Genomic DNA, 12516 nt, shown 5'->3' on the forward strand with positions numbered 1-12516 from the left:
TCATTTGTGTTCAGGTCGCTTCTGAAAAAAAGCTACGTAGCTCAGTGGGGCCTTACCTGGTAAAATGAAATACAAAAAAGTTTAGTTTAGTATCGTTTAGGTATACCAAGTTTGCAGTCGATACCACATTGGGAAGTGGGTTAAAATTGAGTTACAAGATTTGAGGATACAACAACAACAACAACAGACAGAGTGAGTTAAATAAAAGCGTGTAATAATTTAAAAAATTAGCTGCTCTGCATTGTTACGTTGCGGGGACACGAGAGGCGGCGAAGACTTGGGAAAGCCATTCATCCAACAGTGGATAGATCATGGCTGATTATGTGTATTGAACTTCTTTAGCACCGTACGTAACCAACCGTGCTATTCGGAGGTGCGGGGACAGGACAACAAACTAAACACAAGTTTGAGGGGTGGAGGGTGTCCTGAAAAATACTCCGTAGAGTAGTCGGCTCTGAGTAAATTATTTCACTTCATTTTACAGCCGTCTGTGGTGAGATTATAAAGTGTGCCAATGAAGCTACCATTTGTTGTCCTAAATATATAAGTAAATATACGTGTGTGTGTGTGCTATGAAGATGGGCCATTGCCCAAAACGTTCCCTACAGTATTATATTATTTTCCTTTCCAGGCTACTCAGCGTTATTGACGAATATGTTGAGTTTTTTTTTTTAAATGTGCTTGTTCACCACGGCCGGTAGAGCAACATCACCATCATCAGCAGCATCAGCGCCACCAAATCATATGGTCGATATACTGTACTGGACTGTATAACGTGTGGGTTATCAAGTTTTTATTTTTATCCAAGGACACTGCTCAAACTTGTTTCTGAGGTCCAGCACCGGTGCTTGCTCGTGGAAACAACCTAACCCACGCACCCACACACCCTGTGCACGTTCACGTGCATCGCTACTCTCTTGAGCAGGTGCCCGTAATGCGGAACGTATGGCGACCGACGTACGGAATTCACCACCACCATCTGACTTCATGTCCTGTGAATTTCAGTGGGTTTTTTTTTAGGTTTTCGTTTGATGCAGCCCTGTAAGGCATTCTGAGAAGGAGTTGCAGTGAAATCTGTTGGGTTTTTTTTCTTTCATAGTCTACAAAGGCGCCAGGATTATTTTAATTCAGGAGTGTTTCCCAGAATCTGATTCATATTAATGTATCTGGCTTTCGCGTTGAAGTTTCTCGTTCAATTACGTGTTTGCTTAGCCTAGTGAGAACTCAAGAGACCAAGATGAGTGTCATTTGCAAGAGCGACCCAGGGGCATTGGTCTGCCAGTAGGGGGTGACGATTTCTGCCGTGTGTGTAAATTCCAATTGAGTAATATGTGGTGTAATTTTAGAATTTTTTAAATTTGTACATTGACACTTGCAAACAGTGGCCCAATCTTGTGACTGACCTCTGGGGATCGTTACTGTGTTGTTACGGTTGATATAACCACAGTATTAACCAGGGCGGCCGCTGGATTCGAACTGTGAACCTGGACGAGTGGTGAACGAGCCGCTGGGATTGGTTACATTTTCCTGTTATTCTGTTCCCCAAATATTTTCCTTCACGAACAATTCACATGCGTGCCTGTAATGTCTGCAGGGTGCTGCTGCGATGTAATGGTTAGTCCACTGGACTTGCAATTCACAAGCCATTGGTACGATCTCCACGGTCACGGCAGTCGAAACGATGGTGGAAATTTCTATCCACCCACGCGGCATAAAATGGGTTCACCGCAGCTAGTCGATCAGCAGGTCGCGTGCGGTGGGATGAAGTGTGGGTACTCACACCTCTTCCAAGATGTCTAGCCAGCATGGAAGAGTAGGCCAAAGCATCCTCTAGAGCTCCCTTCAGCGGAAGCCCTTCTACGGGATTGGCTATATACATTGATGTTGTTGTATATTGTAATTGTTGTTGTTTGTCTTACATCGTCTAACTGCAAGGGCTGACAGAGAGGCGGGCCACGCTGGATGGATCTGCACTGGTGCCGGAGCGGCCGATGACACGGAGCTGTCCGTGGTAGACGCCGAGATCGGACGGCGCGTGGAGAACGAGAGAAGGGAGCAAGGACTCGCAGTGACGAGCTCAGACACAGCGGCCGGATTACGGACAGAGATAGAGAGAGAGACTGACATGCACACGCACTCGTGTACAGATAGACGCACACAGATGCACGCACACACACACGTAGGAACACAGGTACACACACAGACATAGACAGGTCAGGAGATCCACTCGCAGGTCATCACGCCCAACGCCTTGCCATCGCCTGTCTTTGTCAGCTGCTATGGCCTAATTATTCCACCATGTGGGTTTAGGTCTTAGCCTGAGGTTACTGACCTCTGATACATACACCTACACACAGATACGCAGAAACATTGAAATATATATTGCCACCTGCAGAGACACAAGCACACGCCCACACTCGGACACAAAGACACGCGCGTGCACAGGCAGGCGAGGCTGCAAGGTGACCCGGACGATGGCGAGCGCCGTGAGCATCCTCGGAGTTCTCATCTCGCTGCTGGCGGTGTTCCCACAACCACCCGCGCATGCACAGGAAGGTGCGTGCGTGTATCTGCACACACGCGTGTGTCTGTGTGTGTGTAGTGGGGAGCGGTAGTGTAGCGGTTAGCGCGCTGCGCTATGAACCTGGCGACCCGGGTTCGATTCCCGCTCACGGCCAATACCAGTGACGATTATCTGAACCGGTCCTGGGCCTCCCCTAGGTCGACTCAGCCTAAAATGAGTACCTGGTGCGGTGGATAAAAACATTGCCACTGGGGAAACTAAGGCGGTCGGGCGTGGTGCTGGCCACCCACCCCCTCGTGTACCGTTCCGGCCTTCATAGGTGCTCGCTAACAGCACTTGCCCCTACAGTCTGTTAAGGCTATACGGGGGATCTTTGTCTTTGTAGCGGTTAGCGTGCTGCGCTACGAAGCCGGCGACCCGAGGTCGATTTCCGCTCACGACCAACACCAGTGACGATCGTCTGAACCGATCCTGGGCGTCGACTCAGCCTCAAATTAGTACCTGGTGCAGTGTATCAAAACATCGCCACTGGGGAAACAAAGGCAGTCAGGTGTGGTGCTGGCCACCCACCCCCTCGTGTGCCGTGCTGGCCTTCATAGGTGCTCGCATTCGCGCTAACAGTCTGTTAAAGCTATGCAGGAGGTGTTTGTCTCGTGTTTTGTGGAGAGTGGGAGTGTAGTAATTTCCAAACTGGACTACGAAACCGGCGACCTACAGTTTTTATTCCTGCTCACCGCCAACATCAGTAATGGCTATATGAATATCGCCACTGGGGAGACATGGGTGACCGGGCGTGGTGTTGGCCACCCACCCCCTCGTGTGCTATTCCGGCCTTCATAGGTGTTCGCCAACAGCATTTGCCCCAACAGTCTGTTAAGGCTATACGGGGTACCTTTGTCTTTGTGTGTTCGTGTGTGGGGATCATTGGCCTCGTGCTTCGTGAACTGCGCGACAAATCCGGCGACCTGAGTTTGATTCTCGCTCACTTCCAACATCAGTGATGAATATTCGTACTAGTCCTGGGCCTCTCCTAGACTCAGAATTAAAGTAACACATGGTACGGTGCGTAAACATGAGCATTTGAGAGACCAAGAGCATTCCGGCATGGTACTGCGCACCCACCCTCGTTTGCTAAGCCGGCCTTCATAGGGGCTCGCAATTGCCACTTGTCCTCACAGTCTATTTAGGCTACATGTGCGGGATCTTTTATCTCTTTTTTTTCTGTGCTTATGTGCGCCTACATTGATAGCCCCATTAACCGAGTGCGTGTATGAGTGAGTATGTAGAACGGGGAGTGGGCTAAAGTAGAACATTGTACATTTGCCACACTACCGGAACAGTTTCACTCTTTGAAGCCGAAACTCAAGTGTGGCCCTCTGCCCTGCGGTTTGTCTTTACCCTACGCATGTACAAGTCACTGGCACGTCCTTGGAACACGTGTAGCGATTGTCCCCCGCGCGTAAAACGCGCAGCCGCCCAGAGATTCATTGGCCATCTGGCAGCGGTAGGGGACCGTGCTGCCCGTTGACTGGCTTTACTCGAACATGCACGCGGACACTGCCACATTATTGCCGGTGCAATACAAGCGAAGCGCCCGTTGGATCATTGCGTTCTCGTTGCGCGCAGTGAGAATTACGCCGAGCGGCTGGAAGAGGAACGCATGCCTGAGTCGGAGGAGGCACGCTCCATTTTGGAGGCATCGCCACGAGTGCGGGCTTGGGCAGGACGCGCCGCGGCTGTGATGGGCGATGGCGGGTGGTCGAGGCGAACGACGGAGTGGCGGCCAACGGGGGAGACAGACGCGCTTCGAGAGGGGCGTTCACCTCGGGGAGATGGGAGCGCTGAAATCGGCTGGTGGTATTGCCACTTCGCAGGATCGCTAGAGATGTTGCCGGTTTGGGGAAGCCTTCATCCAGCAGTCGATTGACCATTGGCTGATGATGATTTTCCTTGCTTGACATCGTCATGTTGCATCCAGCGGTTAATTTCATCAGCGTCTGACCGGGTTTGGTGACCCAGAAAATATTTGCGCATCCCGGAGTGAGTGGCTCGTTACACACGTGTTTGAGCCGACTGCGCCCAATCGTCGTTAAGATTTCAGAGAGCAGTGTTAACCGAAATGATAAAAGCCATTACATTGCAATTGCAGATGTGCGTATGTATGTGTGCTGAACTTCTTTCGCATCGTACGTAGCCAACCGTGCTAATCGGAGGTGCGGGAGCTGGGGAAGGACAAAAAAATCGTTACGATTGACACAATTGCAAGTGTAGTCAATCCCGGGTCCGCCCTCGCAATCTGCCTTGTTGGGGTCCCGCTTGGGTCAGATGGAGGGAACTGAAAGGGATTTGGCTCAAGGCCACCACCAGGGGAAATAAGGGCCCTTCCGTTGTTTGGGGCAAAGAAAACAACTCGGCTTGACAAATGAAAACATTTCCCCAGGTTCGCTTTAAACACGAACCCGTTGGGATTTGTCAGCGTCAAATTTGTTTACCGCTCAAGCAAACACGACTCGCCAATCGGCTCCTCGTTGCGGCGCCGTGCACGTGGTGGAATTCCCGCATTCCCATGCTCGGGGGTGAGTCCATCCGTCGGACAATCGCCAATGATTTCCCAGAAAGCGGTACTCAATTTTGTCGCTCCCGGAGAGATGATGGCCGGTGTAAACAGCTGATTGGGATTCCGATCGTGGGGCTCTCGCACACTCTCGCCGCTGCGCCGCGTTGGGATGTGTCGGCTATCGGCGCTGCGCTACGACGCCAACACGCTGAGTTGAATTCCCTCTCCCGGCCAGCATCAGTGGCGAATATATATCCGAACCAGTCCTGGGCTTCCCCTTGGTCAACTCAGAATTAAATCTGTACCTTTGTGCAGTGTGCAGACCTCGGCGCTGGGGACACAAAAGTGGCTGGACACGATACTGGCCACACCACCCCTGCATGAACGCACCACGCTGGCCTCCCTTATGCGCTCGTTAACAGCACTTGTCCCTGCAGCCTACGAGACTAAGCGGGGGATGTTTGTACTCTGTGCGCATGCGCATGTCTGCGTGTTCGCTGATGCGTGTGTGTATGTAGAACTTCTTTTGCACCATACTTAGCCAACCGTGCCAATCGGAGGTGTGGGGGTAAGGACAACAAACTGAACACAAAATGATGAGAACGTTATCATGGCGGCTCAGATACCTACAGACGCCAGCAACGCGGGTTCAATTCCTGTCTGTGGCACAACACCAGTTTGAGTTTCGTTTTTGTCTCATCAGGTGATAACTTAAGGGACCGGGCCTAAATGCGAGAGTGATCTGGGCCTCTGCAAGAGTGACCTGGGTCATTTGAGTGACCTGGGTCATTTGTGAGAGCAACCTGGCTCTCTTCATTCATGACTTGGGTCATTTGAGTGACCTGGGATATTTGAGTGACCTGGGACATTTGCGTGACCTGAGACATTTGAGTGACCTGGGACATTTGAGTGACCTGGGACATTTGAGTGACCCAGGTCATTCGCAAGATCGACCTGGCTCTCTGCATTCGTGACCCGGGTGACCAAAACGACAAAGAGCATTTTTGTCACGTCGTGCGCCGGGGCAGTTGACATGCGAGCCTGGCCCAGCAGTCTAGGTTTGGGCCTATTGGGATCTGCGTGGGATGGGAAGATCATCTCTGTGTTGCTTCGCGGTGGGCAGCCGCGGCGGCGGTGGCGCCGTGCGGTGAGGCGGTGCGTGCGGTGGACGTCGTCTTCCTGGTGGACGGCTCGTGGAGCATCGGCCGAGTGCTCTTCCAGGAGGTGAAGGCGTTCGTGGAGGCGGCCGCGCGCCTCCTGCTGCCCGCGCTGGGCCGCAGGGGCGTGCGCATCGGCCTCGCTCAGTACAGCGATGAGCCCAGGTGAGTCTTGCCTGCGAGTGAATGTTTGTGTGTCTGTGTGTGAGCGAGCGTGGGGAGTGGTTGCGCAATGGTTAGCGCGCTGCGCTACGAACCCAGCGACCCGAGTTCGTTTCTGCTCACGGCCAACACCAGTGACGATTATCTGAACTGGTCCTGAGCCTCCCCTAGGTCAACTCAGCCCCAAATGAGTACCTGGTGTGATATGTAAACATCGCCACTAGGGAGATAAAGGCAGTCAGGCGTGGTGCTTGCCACCCACTTCCTCGTGTGCCATACAGGCCCACATAGTTGCTCGCTAACAGCACTTGCCCCAACAGTCTGTTAAGGCTATACGGGGGATCTTTGTTGTGTGTGCACCTGGCCTGGCACAGGCGCCGTGGTGACATCACCATCGCTTAGTGGCAAATGGAGTGTATTGGTATTGCTTGTGTGTATCTGTGTAAGCAGCGGGGAGCGGTGGTGCAGTGGTTGGCCACCTGCGCTACGAACCCGGCGACCCAAGTTCCATTACCGCTCACGACCAATATCGGTGGCGAATAGTTGAACCGGTCCTGGGCCTCGCCTAGGTTGATTTAGCCTTAAATGAGTAACCTTGTGGGAAACAGGGAGCCAGGCGTGGTGCTGGCTACCAACCCCCTCGTGTGCCATTCTGATTTTCATAGGTGCTCGCTAACAGCACTTGCCCAAGCAGTCTGTTAAGGCTATACAGGGGATCTTTGTTTTTGTGTGAGCGAGTGTGTGTTTACAAGTTAGAAATTATGTGTGTGTGTGTGTGTGTGTGAGTCGATGAGTGAGCGTGCGTGCGTGCATGTGAGCAAGTATGTGCAGGAGTGAACATGTGTACTTACGCACTCATGTACCTGTGAACGTGTAAATGTGTGTGTGTGTGCATCTGCATTTTTGTCATCTTAGTCAATCCATGAAACGCCTGGCTCTGTCCCGTGAAAACCACCCAGTGAGCTTTCCACACTTGGCATTATAACATCAAGGTGCACCTAGCCTGGAACAAGTGCTGCGGTGACATCACCACCACCGAGTGCCGATTGGCTCTGCCCTTGCTGCTGCTGAGCGCGTGCTTGCGACCGCGTGTCCGCAATCGCTTCACTTATTTTGCGCGCTCGGCGCCAGGTCGGAGTTTGCGCTCACGGAACACACGCGGGCGGCGACGCTGCTCTCCGCTCTGCGCTCGCTGCCCTACAAGGGCGGGAACACGCGCACCGGCGAGGGCCTCCGCTTCCTCCGCGACGTCATGTTCGTGCCTTCCGCCACCCGGCCCGGCGTGCCCAAGGTCAGATTGCCCGTCCGTCCGTCCGTCCTCACGCATCGCTGTTGATAACTTGACCATCCATGGGTCCCAGACGAGGTTTCTTTTACGTTCGCTCCGTGATCCTGTCGCATTACGTGAACCGAGCAGCAGCAGCAGCAGCAGCTGCAGTTGGTTAACGATTCACATGCCTAGCAATTCCATTCATTGCTGTTCATTCAGGAATCGGCACCCAAACGGAACCTGGTGGAATTGCCAATGGAGGAAGAGCAAAACCACACGAACGAATTCTCTCCTGAAGCTAGCAGACCACAACATTGGCAATTAACTGCTGGTAAATAATCAAATATGCTCCCCGGTGGAAAAATGGCCATTTGCGTGGCTTGTGGGCCGTGTGGCTCGCGCACGCGGCACCGTCTTGGGTTGCGCGCTGCCCCTGTGGCCGCAAGGGGCCGAGGAGCTGCCCGACAAATGGCCCTGCAATTGATTGAGGACCGTCCCTTGCGACCGCTAAAAGTTGGAGCGAGAGGGACAGATGATCTGGTGTGAAGTGGCGATGACCGGTTTGGTTGAGTGGCTCGGATGTCGACGTTTGATGGCACAAGCGAGAAGAAGAAGAAGAATACGAAGTTATGATTTGGCCAAACATGCCAACATTGGGGGAACCATTAAAAAAAAAGTGGACTCCATAGTCTCAGTGAATGTTTCCTTGAGGGCATTATTATGGTGGTACAGTGGTGCTACCCATAGCCATTGCTTGCGGTTAAAGATTGTTCTGGTATTGTACTGATATTGTATTGAACCCGTGGATTATCACAAACCTCATCATCGGTTTAATTCAAGCGAGAGATGACGAGGTAGGCATGGTGAGTGCATGGGAGGTTGAGTGTGGGTAAGGTGTGAGTGTGGGAGAGGCGAGTGAGATGGTGAGTGTGTGAGGGAGAGGGTGAGTGTGGGTGAGGTCAATGCGAGGGTGAGCAGCGAGCGGATGAAGGAGATGTCCGTGGGGGCTGTGTGGCAGGTTGCCATCGTGATTACGGATGGAAAGTCTCAGGATGGAGTGTCCGGCCCGGCACAGAGACTCAAGGATCTCGGGGTCATCATCTTCGCTGTGGGTGAGTACGTTTACACTCGCATGTCGCACAGACAAAGGTCGCCCGTGTAGCTTACACGTTCTCTTATGAAAGTTCTATTTACTGACCACCTATGAAGGCGCAAGAGGGGGTGGTGTAGGCAGCGCCACACCCGGCTGCATTTGTCTCCCGAGTGATGATGTTTACAAGCCTCACTAGGTATGGATTTAAAGCTCAGTGGACCTTGGGGAGGCGCATGACTGATTCAAATAGTCACGACCGATGTAAGCCACAGTCGGGAATCAAAATTGTGTCGACAGCTTTGCAGCATGGGGCGCTAACAGCTCCATCGCCGCTCCGAGCGATCGCGATTTAACGGCCAATGGTGACACGAGCAAAGAGGGGGAAGCTGCGATGGTTTTAGCCAGATCACTCGAAAACATCAGAGGCACTTTCCCAACGCCCACCCGCCGAGTTCAGTCAAAGGCAAGGGAGGTCGGCCAAGCAGTGGCCAGACAATGAACGCCGCGTCTCGGACGGGGAAACCGGCGGGCGGATTCGCCCCAGCCGTCTGTGACGACGGATTTCACGGGGGGGGACCTTTTGTGTCTGCGTGCCCCTTTGCCAAGGCATCAAGAACGCTGACAAGGCGGAGCTGGCCAGCATGGCTTCCGACCCGCCCGACGCCCACTCGCTCTACGTGGAGGACTTCCGCGCGCTGCGCACCGCGCTCCCGCGCATCGCCCTGCGGATCTGCGAGCGAGCGAGCGGGGGCCCCACGGGGGCGCCTGAGGAGGGCGACAACGACGGCGACGAGGAGGTGGACGAGGGGCCCACGGGCGACAGCAATGTGTTGTTCGGCTCACGTCCACCCGACCCCGGTGAGAAGATTGCTCGCTGGCTCGGCCGTTCGATCGCTCCCCCGCTCACTCGCTCCCTCGCCGACTCGCTCGCTCAGTCGTTCACCGTCTCGCACACTCGCTCAGCCTATTGCTCGCCACTCGCTCCCCCGCTCACTCGCTCCCTCGCCGACTCGCTCGCTCGCTTGCCCGCTCGCTCACTTGCTCGCACTCCTCATTCACTCACCTGCTTAACTCACTCGGACGCTGGCCCGCTCGATCACTCGCTCAGTCGGTCACTCACTCGCTCACAGTTAACATTATACATTCGAGGCTGGCGTCGGGCTAGATGTGGTCTTCATGGAAATAACGGGCTTTTGTTGAGCCGCCCCGGCATTGCGCGGACTCACGGTGCGTGCGCTCCGCTCGCTGCATGACCCCGTGATCCCACGCTCGCGCCTCCGACTCAGCCGCCCGGCGTTTTTGGAGAATGGAAATAAAAATGCGGCCAGACAAGTTCACCGGCGAGGCGACGGGGACGGTCAGACGTGTCCCGGCACGCGCGGTCGCGTGCTCGCACATCTGCACGCACCTACTCCGCATGTGTCTAGCCCTGCTTGTGTGTGTGTATGTAGTGTGGATATTGTGTGTATGTAGTGTGTGTGTGTATTGTGTGTGTGTAGCGTAGCGGTGCCACGAACCCGGCGACCCTAGTTTGATTACCGCTCACAGCCAACACCAGTGACGATTATCTGAACCGGTCATGAGCCTTTTCCTCGTTCGACTCAGCCTCAAATGAGTACCTGGTGCGGTGTGTAAACATCACCACTTTGGAGACAAAGGTGGCCGGGCGTGGTGTTGGCCACCCACTACCGTGCCGGCCTTCACAGGTGCACGTGCTCGCTAAATGCACTTGCCCCACCGTTTTGCATGCTACACGGGGGTCCTTTGTCTTTGTCTCCCTGCGACGTGCAGGCCTCCCGCTCGTGTCTCGGTTCCGCGTGCTGGACGAGGGCCTGCACACGCTCAGGGTCACGTGGGACGGCCCCCAGGGGAAAGTCCTCTCCTACCGCCTCCTCTACAGCGTACACGGTGGCCACACTCGCTCGCACCCCCAGCTCATCACTCCCAGCTCATCACTCACACTCCCTCACACTCCCAGCTCATCACTCACACTCCCAGCTCATCACTCACACTCCCTCACACTTCCAGCTCATCACTCACACTCCCACCTCACCACTCACACTCCCAGCTCATCACTCACACTCCCAGCTCATCACTCACACTCCCACCTCATCACTCACACTCCCAGCTCATCACTCACACTCCCAGCTCATCACTCACACTCCCAGCTCATCACTCACACTCCCTCACACTCCCAACTCTTCCACCTCATCCCTTCTCCCTTCCCTGTCCGTGTTGTCAGGCGGCCGCAGCCTGCCTCACCCGGCGTGTGGCGACCCAATTGAGATGTTATTTACGGTATACAATTATGCGTGTGACAATACTAATGGATATATTATTATTATTCATTATTTACAAACCACGTGCACATTGTACACTCGTTTTACCTTTTGCCTGACGGAGTGAACCGAACGGTACAAACGACAACAGCGAGAGGCAACGCAGAGTGGGGACAACAGCGAGAGGCAACGCAGAGTGGGGTCGTGAGAGCACAGTGCGATTAACGCCGTGACAAAGAGGCAGCAGAACCACAAAGCTACACTCGAGGTTCTTTCCCTCTCCCCCGCCCGTCCCCGGGTGTCAACAGATGCTGCACCTCCGTGCATCTCAGTTCTTCTCGCTCCTTCATATCCTCCTCTCCCTCTCTTCCCTCCTCCCATCTCATCATCATCAAGATCACCACCGTCTCATCCCCGACATCTCGACACTGGTCATTCCTTCTTCCTCTCCTCCTCCTCCCCTTCCCGCACCAGCGCTCCTCCTCCTCTCTTCCTGCCGCTCATCTTGAGCCATGCCACTATCTTTATCCGTCTTGGGGACTTCCGTACCGGAATCCCTGCTGCTTTTTCACTCCTTTCTAATCCTCCGCGCATTATTACGTCCTTGACTTTCTCGTGGTGGTGTGCCGCGGGTTTAAAGGTTTTTCAAACGACTGTGAAACAAGACAAATGGGAGATGAAATCGACAAAAATAAAAACACATCGCGTTACCGATGAGTGCAATGTTAGTCCAACCTTTGGGGTGCCAAAGTGCCGAGATTTCAACTACCTCGCCTGGTATGCAGGAGGTCGTGGGTTCGATCCTACCCGTGACGCCTTGTATATGTGGAGTTCGCATGTCTTCTCCATGGTCGCGTGGATTTTCATCCGAGTCCTCCGGTTTTTTCTATCCACATTTAGAATCAGCGTGCGTTTAGAGTATTTGGCTGCTATGAATATTCCACGTGATAAGCCACTTCGTTGGGCTTTCATTTGTGATAGCCAGGTCGCTTCTGAACCGAATCTTTAGAGCTCAGTGGGGGCCTTTAGAGACAAGTCCTACACCAGCATGGGAGGTGGTGGGGGCAAGGGGGGCAGTGCACACGCCCGTCGGCTTGTTTACTTCCAGATCCGCGCAGCCGCCTGTGCGAAACTGCACTTCATCTCGTGCAAAACTCTAAACACCACGCCGATCAAATCGTCGGGGCACATGCGGGTTTTTATGATCGTGTTTTCTCCGGTGAGGTCTGGTCCCACCGGTCCGTAACGATCAGCCCAAAGATTGATCCTAGACTTCGGCGGCCCAGTGTTGCTCGCCATCGCGGGATCGAGCGTCTCTCTCTCTCTCTTTCATCTGGCCGAGTTGGCGACGCCGCCCGCAAGATGTGTGTCCCTGGTTGACCTGTCTCGTGTGAGAGTTTCTGGCCCAGGCCTGGCCTCCATTAGGACCCTGCCGAGTTTTTCCTTCGCGGCGGTGGCAGCGGTGACGGCAGCA

The 12516-nt window shown here is 54.0% G+C and overlaps 1 protein-coding gene across 4 annotated transcripts in view; it reads left to right on the plus strand.

Annotated features, from left to right (window-relative positions):
* Positions 1–12516, plus strand: part of COL7A1 (collagen type VII alpha 1 chain) — a 131036-nt gene that overhangs the window by 8566 nt on the left and 109954 nt on the right. For all 4 annotated transcript variants that reach the window (XM_076072111.1, XM_076072112.1, XM_076072113.1 and 1 more), the window contains exons 3-8: positions 1936–2556; positions 6205–6403; positions 7532–7691; positions 8689–8782; positions 9370–9621; positions 10555–10671. In XM_076072111.1, coding sequence (XP_075928226.1) covers positions 2475–2556; positions 6205–6403; positions 7532–7691; positions 8689–8782; positions 9370–9621; positions 10555–10671 — 904 coding nt within the window. In that variant the 5' untranslated portion in view covers positions 1936–2474. The remainder of the gene's footprint in view (positions 1–1935; positions 2557–6204; positions 6404–7531; positions 7692–8688; positions 8783–9369; positions 9622–10554; positions 10672–12516) is intronic.

Source organism: Petromyzon marinus, chromosome 36 (genome assembly GCF_048934315.1).
Source record: "Petromyzon marinus isolate PM22_M1 ecotype Great Lakes invasive population chromosome 36, UKy_Petmar_22M1.pri1.0, whole genome shotgun sequence".
Lineage (NCBI taxonomy): Eukaryota > Metazoa > Chordata > Hyperoartia > Petromyzontiformes > Petromyzontidae > Petromyzon > Petromyzon marinus.